This window comes from Somniosus microcephalus, chromosome 16 (genome assembly GCF_052327205.1).
Source record: "Somniosus microcephalus isolate GS21.2 chromosome 16, FLI_Smic_1.0, whole genome shotgun sequence".
NCBI lineage: Eukaryota > Metazoa > Chordata > Chondrichthyes > Squaliformes > Somniosidae > Somniosus > Somniosus microcephalus.
The window spans coordinates 20,404,992-20,419,442 of record NC_141002.1 but is presented as its reverse complement, the minus strand read 5'-3'; the positions used below and the strand labels follow the sequence as shown (position 1 = coordinate 20,419,442).

Sequence of the window (14,451 nt, the reverse complement as noted above, 5' to 3'; positions counted from 1 at the left end):
AAATTATAATGTTTTGCAAAAAAATGCACACTAAATTTGTGGTGACAGCTTTGACAATGAGTTTATTCCTGAAACGTTAAGCTGTACTTTCCCTTCACAGGGGCTGCATGACCTGCTGCGTATTTCCAGCATTTTCCATTATTCTTTTCAATATTAAAGGGACACTGTCCCCTCACTGCAGTTTCTGAGCATTGTCCCACTTGGAATCGGGGTACGAGGCTGGTTCTAAACAAACCCCACAAGATTTTGCTGTACTTTTAACTTTGGGTTTGAGTTACCAAAGGTGGACTAATCCTGCCCTTCCTCAAATTCTTCCTTAGTTTTTTTTAAAGTGAACTTTTGATGCTGAGCCAGGTGAGGGAGGTTAGTGGAGCACTTTCCATTTCAGGCATCCGACGTCGGCATCAGACGCTCCAGATCAAACTTCCTCTGCTCTGATACCATGCCTCAGCTGCCCCACCCCCAACCTCGGGACAGAACCCTTTGCCGTGCCAATACAGCATTTGTGTATGAAAGGAATGATTCAAGGAGACTATCAGGACCATCGATAGAAAGAAAGACTTACATTGATATAGCGCCTTTCAAGACCCCAGGATGCTCCAAGCACTTTGCAGCCAATTAAGTACTTTTGAATTGTAGGCACTGTTGTAGTGTAGCAAACGCAGTAGTCAATGTGTGCACAGCAAGATCCCACAATCAGCAATAAGACTAGATAAACTGCTTTTTTAGCGATGTTGGTCGCGGGATAAATATTGGTCAGGACACCGGGGAGAACTTCCCTGCTCTGCTTCGAATAGTGCCATGGGATCTTTTATGCCCAGCTTAGAGGGGAGACGGGGCCTCGGATTAACGTCTCATTCACCATATCTATTAGACAGTGCAACCTCGTGCACCATTTCAATTTCCCACAACCAGCCTCTTGTTTTTCTGGTTGACAATTTAATACCAAATAAGGGGCAGTTTTGTGTTGTGGGCCCCTGCCCACTCAGATCGGAATTAAGGCTGTTTAAATTTCATGCACGACTCTTGTGCCCAGCCGACAAGAGATTCCTCTGATTCTAGGCAGATAAAGTCAACAGACCACATTAACCAAAACACTGACTAAAAGCCAATTCACAGGACCAAATGGATAGAAGCGATTCCTCCATCCACCACCCCACCCCCCGTCCGCTCCCCGCCCATGTTTCTTCTGGAGTTTCACCAACATCACTGGATCTGCAGCTTGTTGGCGAGCTTACCGTTTGTACCAGGTTTCGGCTTCCATGTTTTTGTTAGCTGAACGCAGGAGTCGACCGAGATTCACCATGGCAACATAATGTTTGGGATTTAGCCGAATGGCATGCAGGTAATGACCCGAGGCTCCATTCCCGTCTCCTGCAAAATACAATAAATTCCAATAATCAGTAGACAGGCACAGACAGTTGTTACACTCACCACCACCTTCACCAGGGCAATAAATGCTGGCCTTGCCAGCGGCTCCCACATCCTAGGAACAAATAATATAAAAGGTCTGGAACGCACTGCCTGAAAGGGTGGTGGAATCAGATTCAATCGTAATTTTCAAAATGGAACTGGAGAAATGCTATGAGGATTTCAACTAATTGGATAGCTCCTTCAAAGAGCCGGTACAGGCACGATGGGCTGAATGGCCTCCTTTTCATTGACATGATTTAGCAAGCCTTCTCGAAGAAGGGTTCACACTTCAGGTCGATGACCTTTCATCAGAACTGTCACAAACTTGAAACGCTAACTCTGTTTCTCTCTCCATTAGATGCTGCCTGACCTGCTGAGTATTTCCAGGAAATGATGGTGTTTTGGAAGGTTTGTCTCCTTCTTGAGCTAAATGTAAACCTCCATCACCAAACATGCAGAGAACCTGCAGCAGGTCAATGGGACCTTTGGTTCAGTTTGGTCATTCTCCCAGCCCAAAGGATTGGAGGCACTAAGCTCACAAATTGATGTACCAACGTGCTGTGCCAAGAGCGTTGAATGTGACTTTACGATCACAGGTTCTTTGCTCAGTGAATTCCTAGTTGCTGCTGGGTTATGGGGGGAAGAACCAAGAGAACCTGAATACTTCCCTACAAGAGAATTGGTTGCCAAGTCACACTTAGGGATGGGCAATAAATGCTGGTGTTGCCAGTGACGCCCACATCTGTGAATGAATTTAAAAAAACACATCTTAAAGTGGCTCGTTTGAAACTGGGGCATTGACTGAGGGGTCTGGTAGCAGGTTTCTACCTTGTCCCCTCGGGTACATGCCATAGGATGTTAAAAAAAACAGCGGGGGTGGGGGGGGGGTGCTCTTCAGAAATGTGGGAGGGTAAGTACGTTAAAAAAAGTCAACGCTTATGTTAGACAATGGCCTTTCATCACTTGGCCCTGGGTTCAGAATCCAGCACAGGCAGATGGGATGAAGGCCTCCTCTGTCTTCTGGTTGCAAGGGTCCTATGTGAAATGGGTTTGACCAATGTCAATCCAGCTTCAAGTTGACATAGGCTCACTGCCTGAAACTGCCTCTAATTCGCACCAAATGGACAATCTCACTCATGGAACCGTTGGTGTAGGAATCAGAACGTCACAGTGGTACAGTAAGGACTGTTCTCCAGAAGATAGGACTGAGGCAGTGTTGGGGCAGAGGAGCGAGAGCTTTCGAGGGGCCTGCCAACACTCACTCGCTAGCTTCGCACGTGAAGAATGGCAACTTGGGCAAGGTATTGGAGTAGGTCCGAGGAACAATACCCCAGGAGTTGGCATCTTCAGACAGGGAGAGACGACCAGTCCCACCCGATGATCACCCTGGTCGATACGTGTCCAATAATATCAATTCCGTTGCTTACCTCTGTCAACTAAGAAGACTCCATAATTGTTGTGTAGGTCTGAATTCTCGGGACAGTTTTCAATGCCTCTCACATATATTTCATCAGCCTCTCCGAATCGCTCCTTTCAAAAGATGGAGGGGTGGGGGGAAAGTCATGATTATTTTATAACACTCAACATGAGCCATAAATTGCAAGCTTCCATCTTCCCCAACTGCTTAGCTGCTTAAGATAATGGCAAGCCTGGGAAGGTCGCAGGCTCAATCCCTGGTCTGTGCTCTGTAAGCCCTATCTCAGGTGGAGTGGTAGGAATATCACAGTTAGGTTCAGCACCCCCGGGTAAGGGAAGGGGAGTTACTGACTTTGATTGAAAGTGCACCTGGATGTCTTACAAGGATAAGACTGGATGTGACTGTGGTCTAGCTCACGGTGAAATAGCTCCATTCGACAGCAGCTTCAAAAGAGCTCCTGTTCCCCCAGCACATTCCATATTCTTGCTGTCTGAGTGGAAACCGCCAAATTTAGTAATAGATTAAGTTTAGGAAACTAGCCCAGCTCACTTCACAGGAGATCCTTACAGCCTGGGGTGGCCAACTGTGATTGGACGTGCTCCTGGAGTTTCATCACATGACCTCCTGCCTAGCACCAACCCGCCCCACAATCCTACCATTGGCTACCTGACGTGTCCATCCTCTCCGCGCACCGCCTTCCTACCCAATAGGAAAGCAAACAGGCTCTTTGGTTACTCATAGAGTCATAGAGTCATAGAGTAATACAGCACGGATAGAGGCCCTTCGGCCCATCGTGTCCATGCCGGCCATCAAGCCCTGTCTAATCTAATCCCATATTCCAGCATTTGGCCCGTAGCCTTGTATGCTATGGCATTTCAAATGCTCATCCAAATGCTTCTTAAATGTTGTGAGGGTTTCTGCCTCCACAACCCTTTCAGGCAGTGAGTTCCAGACTCCAACCACCCTCTGGGTGAAAAAGTTCTTTCTCAAATCCCCTCTAAACCTCCCGCCCTTTACCTTGAATCTATGCCCCCTAGTTATTGACCCCTCTACTAAGGGGAAAAGCTCCTCAGCATCCATCCTATCTATGCCCCTCACAATTTTGTACACCTCAATCATGTCCCCCCTCAGCCTCCTCTGCTCCAAGGAAAACAAACCCAATCTGCCCAGTCTCTCTTCATAGCTGAAGCGCTCCAGCCCTGGTAACATCCTGGTGAACCTCCTCTGCACCCTCTCTAACGCGATCACATCTTTCCTGTAGTGTGGCGACCAGAACTGCACACAGTATTCCAGCTGTGGCCTAACCAGTGTTTTATACAGCTCCATCATAACCTCCTTGCTCTTATATTCTATGCCTCGGCTAATGAAGGCAAGTATCCCATATGCCTTTTTTACCACCTTATCCACCTGTTCCGCCGCCTTCAGGGATCTGTGTACCTGCACACCCAGATCCCTCTGACCCTCCGTCTTGCCTAGGGTCTTTCCCTTCATTGTGTATTCCCTTGCCTTGTTAGACCCCCCAAAGTGCATCACCTCGCACTTTTCCGGGTTAAATTCCGGAAATTGGATGATTTACAATTGTCATTCAAACAGCGTTTTTCCCCATCTCCAATATTTTTAAACTAATAAACAAAACTGTTCAATGAAAATGGAAAAAAAAACTGTTTTATTTAATGCCCCAATGATTTTTCTCCCAGTTTGCTTGCAGCCAGTATCCTGGAGATTAATCTTTAATTTCTGGAGGGTTGGCAACCCTATTACAACCACCTCTCGGAGACATTCATCCCGTGTGTCAGGCTGGATTAGAACCCAGGCCCAGAAACGAATGGCCAGTGTCCAACAGTATTGCTGGCTTTTTCTAAAAGAGGATGTTATTTGCTTCAATGACTGTAATGAGTAATGAGCTTCTTGAGTTCGATGTCTTGTAACACATGACAGGTGGCAAGAGACTTTCCTGGCTAGAACTCAGGTGTTAGCCGTGGTTCAGTTGGTAGCACTCTCGCTTCCCAGTCAGACAGTTGTGGGTTCAAGTCTCACTCTAGGGACTCGAGCACAGAATCAAGGCTAACACTTCAGGATGCGCTGAACTGTCGGAAGTGCTGTTAAACCGAGGCCCCGTCTGCCCTCTCAGGTAGACATAAAAGATCCCACAGCATTATTCAAAGAAGAGCAGGGGAGTCCTCACCGGTGTCCTAGCCAAAATTAATCCCTCAACCAACATCAGTAAAAATACAGATGATCTGGTCATTATCGCACAGCTGCTTGTGGGACCTTGCTGTGTGCAAACTGGCTGCCACGTTTCCTGCATTACAAAAATGACTATGCTCCAAAAAAAAAGAACTTAATTAGCTGTGGATCACTTTAGGACTTCCTAAGGTTGTGAAAGGCGCAAGTCTTTCTTTTGCTCACATATAATACTTTCAATTGTATAGCCTTATTATGTTGAAACATCTCAAAGCACTTCATGTACAATTGTGGGAAAGATGGGCATGGATTTGGGAGGCGACAACACGTTCAAGGACTTTGGAGAGGAAAGGGAGGTGGAGATGGGGCGGTAGTTTGCAAGGATGGAGGGGTCGGGTAGGTTTTTTGAGGAGAGGGTGATGACGGCAGATATGAGGGAGAGGGGGACAGTACCGGAGGAGAACCGTTAACGGAGAACCATTGTCATCTCGGGAATCAATCTAGTGAACCTTTGTTGCATGCCTCTAAGGCAAGTATATTCTTCCTTGGGTAAGGAGACCAAAACTGTACACTGTACGCCAGGTGTTGTCTCACCAAGGTCCTATATAATTGCAGTAAGACTTCTTGGGCTAGAAATTCAGTAAGGCCCTGCCAGCTTTGCGCCCAGTTACCGCCCAAAGAGGGCTTCTGCGCCAATAGAGGAGTTTGCGCTGATATTCAGCGCAGCAGTAATGGCGGCGGTAGCCGGTAGCGCTGCGCCGGCACCGATGACGTCATCGGTGTGCGCAGTGCCCCGGTTCCGCCCCGATACCGGCCCGACCCCCATATTTAGTTGCGGCCGCCTCTTCCGCAGCGGCCGCAAACAACATTCTGCAACCGTGGCCGTCCTGCAGCCTTAGTGGCGCTAGTTAAGGCGGAGGTGCAGCCGGCCGCTTTTTCGGCGGCCGCCTGCCCGCACCTCCTTCCCCGGCCTCCTCCACCACCCCCCCCCCCCCGCGGCATTGCCGGCTGCTTTCCGCGAGCCCGGCACTTCTCCATGGTGCCGGGCTCATTTGCCGGCACTATCAAGCGGCGATCTCCCCGTTGCAGGCACCTCCCCCTTAAGAGAAGGAGGAGGCCTGCAGTACCGCAGCCTGCCGCTCCGCAGCGGGTGGCGCAGCGGCACCTACAGCGCTGAAATTCAGTTTCAGCGCCCCAAGCGGGGGCGGGCACACCCTGGAATAGCGCCCGGTTCCGACTTGGGGCGCTAAAACTGAATTTCTGACGGTCGCAACAGGCGCTGCGCGCAGCGCTAACTTTTGGGCGCAAGCGAGCTGGCAGGGCCTTACTGAATTTCTAGGCCCTTTACTCTTATACCCCAATCCTTTTGTAATAAAGGCTAACATACCATTTGCTTTCCTAAATGCTTGTTGTACCTGCATGTTAACTTTGTGATTCATGTACAAGGACACCCAGGTCCCTCTGAGCACCAACATTTCCTAGTCTCTCACATTTAAAAAAATATTCTGCTTTTCTATTTTTCCTACCAAAAGTGGATAACTTCATATTTCTCCACATTATATTTCATCTGTCATGTTCTTGCCCACTCACTTAATCTGTCTATATCCCTTTGCAGCCTTTTTGTGTTCTCCTCACAGCTTACTTTCCCACCTAGCTTTGTATCATCAGCAAACTTGGATACATTACACTCAATCCCCTCATCTAAGTCATTGATATAGATTGCAAATAGCTGAGGCCCAAGCACTGATCCTTGTGGTACCCCACTAGTTATAGCCTACCAACCCGAAAATGACCTGCTTATTCCTATTCTGTTTTCTGTCTGTTAAACAATCCTCAATCCATGCTAATATATTGGCCCAGTAATTCCGGGCACAACGCGTGAGTAAGGACGGGGTACTCACGTGTGTGCCCGGAGGAATTGCCGGTTTTCAGCATGCACAGCGCATGCGCTGAAAACCGGCATTTCCTGTCCTCTGACCCAAGGGGTTAAGAGGCAGAACGCGCGCGACTGCACAGGCAGCGTGTGCGGAGTGAAATTCCTTTTTTTTTTCCAGAGTTGCCCGAGTGTAAAGGCCTCCGGTTTTTACGCGTGGAAAAACCAGACGTAAGTATTTAGTTTTACAGGTAAGTGGTCTTTTAGTATAATTTAGAAAATTTTTTTCCACAGGTTTATTATTTTTAAAGAATTTACAGTAAGGTAAGTTTAGTTTTAGACCCTACTTTTTAAAAATTTATTTTTTTCAAAAAATTGATTAATTGTTTAAAACATTTTTAAAAACTTATTTATAGTTAATATAATCAGTGGGATGTTTTTTTAAATTTTATTTAAAGTTAAAGTAGTGTTTTGGCAGCCCATACTTTTCATGAGTTTGACAGCTCTTACTGTCAAACTCATGAATGAGTTTCCCCTCCCCTGATTGGCTGCACAGTGCTCACCTGATCCCAGCCGGCACATCGCACTAACTACGCCACTGGATCAGGTAAGCACATCGCGCCGACATCTGAACCGGGCCTGTGACAGGAAATGCGAGCAGGCCCGGGCTTCAGATGTCGGCGCGCAGGGTGAGTGCACATCGGGGGCTTGCACGCGCGGCAAGCTCCCGATCCTAATTTCAGGGCCATTACCCCCAATCCCATGAGGCCTAACTTTGTGTAATAACCTCTTATGTGGCACCTTATCAAATGCTTTTTGAAAATCCAAATACACTACATCCACTGGTTCCCCCTTATCTACCCTGCTAGCTACAACCTCAAAAATGTCTTAACAGATTTGTGAAACACGATTTTCCTTTCATAAATCCATATTGGCTCTGCCCAATCATGTCATGACTTTCCAAGTGCCCTGTTACCACGTCCCTAATAATAGATTCTAATATTTTCCCTACTACTGATGTTAGGCTAATTGGCCTATAGTTCTCTGTTCTCGCTCCCTCCTTTCTTGAATAGCAGGGTTATGTTTGCTAGCTTCTAATCCATGGGGACCATTCTAAAATCTAGAGGGTTCTGGAAGATCAAAACCAATGCATCCACTGAATGTTTTGTGTGTCTTCTACCATGAAGACAGATACAAAGTATTCGTTTAATGTCTCTGCCTTTTCCTTATTCTCCATTATAATTTCGGCCTGTAAGGGACCCATGTTTACTTTTGCTAATCTCTTCCTTTTTACATACCTATAGAAGCTTTAACAATCTGTTTTTATGTCTCTTGCTAATTTACTCTCATATTCTCTTTTCTCTCCATCAATGTCTTGGTCATCCTTTGCTAAATTCTAAATCCTCCCAATCCTCAGGCTTACTACTCTTTTTGGCAACATTATAAGACTTGTCCTTTAATCTAATACTATCTTTAACTTCTCTTGTTAGCCACAGTTGGGCCACTATTCAGGGCACTGCCTAGATGGGCTAGGGGGGAGAAGGCACTGCAGGAGGTTGCCATAGTAATCACTGATTCTCAGTAGATCGTGAGCACATGTAGCAAAGATTCTGCACAGCAAAAAAACAGTATTGCTTGACTTAATGCTTAACCTTAGCTCAGAAGCCCATTATCGAGACACTAAAGGTATTCAATCCTCTCGAATAAATCTTTCTGGCCTAGAGTTTCCATAATTGAATTTTGTACAGAGCCTACAGATTGCATTCATTCAATGATCCACAATTGTTTCATGAATCACAATTTTCCCCTCCAGTGGTACTTACTGAGCTCTTAAGGAGGGAGTAGACATCCAATAAAATGGAATTATACCCACCATAGTGTTCATTATAACGAGAATAAGGAGATCTGTGTAATAAAGTAGCGTCAGGATCAGTATATCCAGCCTGAACCCGGTTCTTAGTTTACTGCACAACCAGTACACTGTTGCCTGCAGTGGCAACAGCCAGTGCCACTGGAGACAAACTGAGACAGCTCCCGTCAAAGGCACGTGCGTTGGGTTCACCATCTCCTCCGCCTGCAGCTACAGGCCAGCACTGCTCTGCATGGACCTGCTCCTGACACCGGGGAGAGCCACTGCTGAGACCACAGCTGCTGACCAGGACGCCCGACTAGGAATGAGCAGGAATTCATTTCCGGGATGTGGGCATTACTGGCAAGGCCGGCAGTTATTACCCCATTCCCCAATTGCCCTGCACAACTGAGTGGCTTGCTGGACTGCTCCAGAGGGAAGTTAAGAGTCAGCCACGTTGGCTGTGGGACTGGAGTCAGAGATAGGCTGGACTGGGTGAAGATGGCAGGCTTCCTTTCCCTAAAGCGCTGCCCATGAAAATCTTGCACGTGCTCTACCTGGTCCGAATCAGTCCCACTGTTCATATAAAATGGGCTTTGGAGCTTGCGTGAGAATTATAGAGAGAATGGACATAATCCGAGTGACTCCTGCAGTAGAGTAGATTGGGAGCTTGCTCAGGGTGCCACACATAGCACTGCCTAATAATCAAACTGTCCCACGCCAGTCGCTGTATTTACATCTGAATATCTTGCGCCCTTGATAAACACAATCTACATACTACAATTTCAAATCAGTGCAATGTAATAACAATTAGTTGTAACACTTTATAACAAATTCCCCATCTCCACCAATAGTGGGGCTGCGTTTCCATGGGCACGGTGTAAGCCAGTGTCCTTACACATGCAGCTTTATCTCGTAACATCAATCAGGTGGCTGAAGAGACAGTGGATGCATTGGTTTTGATCTTCCAAAATTCCCTAGATTCTAGAATGGTCCCAGCGGATTGTAATGTTGTAAATGTAACACCGCTATTCAAGAAAGGGGGGAGAGAGAAAACAGGGAACTACAGGCTAGTTAGCCTGACATCAGTCGTCGGGAAAATGCTGGAATCCATTGTTAAGGAAGTGGTATCAGGGCACTTAGAAAATCATAACATGATTAGGCAGAGTCAACATGGTTTTATGAAAGGGAAATCGTGTCTGACAAATTTATTAGAGTTTTTTGAGGATGTAACTAGCAGGGTAGATAAAGGGGAACCAATGGATGTAGTATATTTGGATTTCCAAAAGGCATTTGATAAGGTGCCACATAAAAGGTTATTACATAAAATTAGGGCTCATGGGGTTGGAGGTAATATAGTAGCGTGGATAGAGGATTGGTTAACGGACAGAAAACAGAGAGTAGGGATAAATGGATCTTTTTCAGGTTGGCAGGCTGTAACTAGTGGGGTGCCGTAGGGATCAGTGCTGGGGCCTCAGCTATTTACAATCTATATTAGTGACCTAGAGGAAGGGACCGAGTGTAATGTATCCAAGTTTGCTGATGATACAAAGCGAGGTGGGACAGTAAGCTGTGAGGAGAACACAGAGTCTGCAAAGAGATATAGATAGTCTGAGTGAGTGGGCAGTAAGGTGGCAGATAGAGTATAATGTAGGGAAATGTGAGGTTAGTCACTTTGGTAGGAAGAATAGAAACATCGAATATTGTTTAACTGGTGAGAAACTTTCAAATGTTGGTGTTCAGAGAGATTTGGGTGCCCCCGTGCAAGAAACACAGAAAGCTAGCATGCAGGTACCGCAAGCAATAAGGAAGGCAAATGGCATGTTGGCCTTTATTGCAAGGGGGTTGGAGTATAAGAGTAAGGAAGTCTTGCTACAATTGTACAGGGCCTTGGTGAGACCGTGAGGCGGTAGGGATTGTGGATGCATTGGTGATTATTTTCCAAAACTCCCTGGACTCAGGAAAGGTCCCGGCAGATTGGAAAACTGCTAATGTAACACCCTTATTTAAGAAGGGAAGTAGACAAAAAGTTGGAAACTATAGACCAGTTAGCCTAACATCTGTGGTTGGTAAAATGTTGGAGTCCATTATTAAGAAAACAGTAACAGAGCATTTGGATAAACATAACTTAATAGGACAGAGTCAGCATGGTTTTATGAAGGGGAAGTCATGTTTGACAAATATGCTCGAATTCTTTGAGGACGTAACATACAGGGTGGATAAAGGGGAACCAGTGGATGTAGTGTATTTGGACTTCCAAAAGGCATTTGACAAGGTTCCACACAAAAGATTACTGATCAAGATAAAAAATCACGGGATTGGGGGTAATATACTGGCATGGGTGGAAGATTGGCTATCTAACAGAAAACAAAGAGTTGGGATAAATGGTACATTCTCGGGCTGGCAATCAGTAACTAGTGGTGTTCCGCAGGGGTCAGTGCTGGGACCCCAGCTCTTTACAATCTATATTAACGATTTGGAGGAAGGGACCGAGTGCAACATATCCAAGTTTGCCGACGATACAAAGATGGGAGGGAAAGCAGTGAGTGAGGAGGACATAAAAAACCTGCAAAAGGACATAGACAGGCTAAGTGAGTGGGCAGAGATTTGGCAGATGGAATATAATATTGGAAAGCGTGAGGTTATGCATTTTGGCAGAAAAAATCAAAGAGCAAGTTATTGGGCCAGAAATTCCAGGCCAGAAGCGTGAGTACGGTCGGCTTACTCACGCTTCTGGCCGTTGGAAATGCCGGCGTTCAGCATGAACAGCGCATGCGGGGAACGCCGGCATTTCCAGACCTCGAGCGCGTGCGACTGCACAGGCAGCGCTTGCGCAGTGAACTTCGTGGATTTCATTCATGAAATCCGTGAGGTTAAGTCCTTAGAAGTTACACTGAAAAAAAGCAAGTGTAAAGTGGTTCATTGGCTGCGGAGGAAGATATATTTTATCGTGGAGCTTTTGAAATGCAATATTTTTGTTTGGGAAAGGGGGGGAAGTTATTTTAAGAAATTTTAAGTAAGTTTTAAAGTTAAATTTTTTTATTTTTTTTAAAGGGTTTTCAGAACGGTAGGTAGAAGGAGCAATTGTGGCTGTGTGAATGGAATGTGAGAATGAGTTATGTATGTATGTCCACATATATTCCTTTACGTATATGTATGTATATTTTATATTCCTTTACTATGAATGTATGTTTTTAATTATGATTTTCCAATAAGTTACTTTCTCTGAAAGTCATAATTAAATAATACATTCATACACATAAGTAAAGGAATATATACATAACACGCAAAGGAATATATACAGACATACATACTTTCAGAAGCTCCACGATAAGAAATATCTTCCTCCGCAGCCTCTGTAGCAACTGTACCCATGCTTTTTTCATGTGTAAGTTGTAATGACTGGACCTCACTGAAAGCATTAATGAAAGCGGCGAATTATACTGCGCACGCGCTGCATGTGCAGTCGCACGCGTTCTGCCTCTGAACCCCTTCGTTCAGAGGACAGGAAATGCCGGTTTTCCCCACATGCACTGTGCATGCTGAAAACCGGCATTTCATCCGGCCAGATGCGTAAGTACCCCGACCGTACTAGCGCATTTGGAAGGGAATTATTGGGCCAACATTTTACATGTCAATAAAATAAAAAATTTAACACTTGCACGACTTGCCCCCTCGCATCTGCGACTGAGGGTCCAAGGAGGTGCATTGCGCAAGAGGTCATCATCGGACGTATCCTCACACTGTTCCCTTTGGGGAACTGTATGAAGTGGTGGAAGGATTTATGGCCGTGATTAACGCTCATTCCGTGACCGTAACCATCTTTGAACCAGCCATTAGGGTGGTTAGTCCTATGGCGGGAGGGTTTTACGGGCTCCCACAACCCATCTGAGGGGGGGGGGGGGTGCCACCAACACCCACGGACGCAAGTATCCCGCTGGATGTCCACCCAGAATTTAAAGTTGGAGCTCCGACTCCACTTGCCGGGACTGTCTGGAGTGGGGTTCAAAACCCTACTCCTTCTGGCCCAGCGGCGGGGATGCTTACTGCTACGCAAAAGGCCCACTCCACACAAAAGGTGACACCCATACATTTCCTGCGCCTTTTCCCTCCCCGTGACTGGAGCCCTATGCTGCCATTTCACGTTGCTAATCGGATTGGGCGTTTGTCATAGCGGTAGGATCCCCGCCGCTGGGCCAGATCAGGGTAGGGTTTCGAACCCCGCTCCAGACAGTCCCGGCAAGTGGAGTCGGAGCTCCGGCTCTAAATTCTGGGTTGACATCCAGTGGGATATTTGCGTCCGTGGGTGTGGGTGGCCCCCCCTCCTTGTATAGCTTGTGGGAGCCCGTAAAACCCTCCCGCCATAGGACTAACCGCCCTAATGGCTGGTTCAAAGATGGTTACGGTCACGGAATGAGCGTTAATCACGGCCATAAATCCTTCCACCACTTCATACAGTTCCCCAAAGGGAACAGTGTGAAGACACGTATGACGACGACATTGCTAAATAAATAAATGGAATTTAAAAAATTCTTTTAGGGCTTTTAAAAGTCTTTAAATTGCTTTAATTCTCTTTAAAACTACTTCAGATTACTCAAAATAATGTAAACATTTAAAAAAGTTTATAAAAGTTACCAAAATCTTCAAAAAACTTCCAAAAACCTATTTAAACTGCTGCTTTGCATGTAAAAAAGCAAAGCAGCTTGACAGAAACATTGGGGGCGTGTCCAGTGAAACTGAGACCTCAAGGGGCGTGTCTCACTTACACTGCACGCTCCTGGGTCCGCGCTGGCTGCACTCCTGGGCGGCGTGACGTCATACGCTGCCCGGGAATGTGCTTTCTATTTCTCCAAGTTCAGGCGTCCCAGAAGCTGATCGGCAGGAGCGCGGGATAAGTGCAAATACGGGGCTTGCACGCGCTGCAAGCCCCGTTCTGGAATTTCTGGCCCATTATCTAAATGGAGAGAAACTGCAAAGTGCTACAGTACAAAGGGATCTGGGGGTCCTGGTGCATGAAACACAAAAAGTTAGTATGCAGGTGCAGCAGGTGATCAGGAAGGCCAATGGAATCTTGGCTTTTATTGCAAGGTGGATGGAGTATAAAAACAGGGAAGTCTTGCTGCAGTTATACAGGGTACTGGTGAGGCCACACCTGGAATACTGCGTGCAGTTTTGGTTTTCATATTTAAGAAAAGATATACTTGCTCTCGAGGCGGTTCAGAGAAGGTTCACTCGGCTGATTCCGGAGATGAGGGGGTTGACGTATGAGGAAAGGTGGAGTAGGTTGGGCCTCTACTCATTGGAGTTCAGAAGAATGAGAGGCGATCTTATTGAAACATATAAGATTGTGAGGGGGCTTGATCGGGTGGATGCGGTGAGGATGTTTCCACTGATGGGTGAGACTAGAACTAGGGGGCATAATCTTAGAATAAGGGGCTGCCCTTTCAAAACTGAGATGAGGAGAAACCTCTTCACTCAGAGGGTAGTAAATTTATGGAATTTGCTACCCCAGAGAGCTGTGGAAGCTGCAACATTAAATAAATTTAAAACGGAGATAGACAGTTTCCTAGCAGATAAGGGAATTAGGGGTTACGGGGAGAGGGCAGGGAAGTGGATGTGAGTCTAGATTCGGATCAGCCATGATCCTATTGAATGGCGGAGCAGGCCCGAGGGGCCGTATGGCCTACTCCTGCTCCTACTTCTTATGTTCTTATG

General features: G+C 46.4%; 1 protein-coding gene across 1 annotated transcript in view; it reads right to left on the bottom strand.

Annotated features, from left to right (window-relative positions):
• Positions 1-14,451, bottom strand: part of tmtc1 (transmembrane O-mannosyltransferase targeting cadherins 1) — a 163,587-nt gene that overhangs the window by 24,677 nt on the left and 124,459 nt on the right. Inside the window, exons 8-9 of the mRNA XM_086009783.1 lie at positions 2,841-2,946; positions 1,239-1,374 (exon numbers count right to left, since the gene is read on the bottom strand). Coding sequence (XP_085865909.1) covers positions 1,239-1,374; positions 2,841-2,946 — 242 coding nt within the window. The remainder of the gene's footprint in view (positions 1-1,238; positions 1,375-2,840; positions 2,947-14,451) is intronic.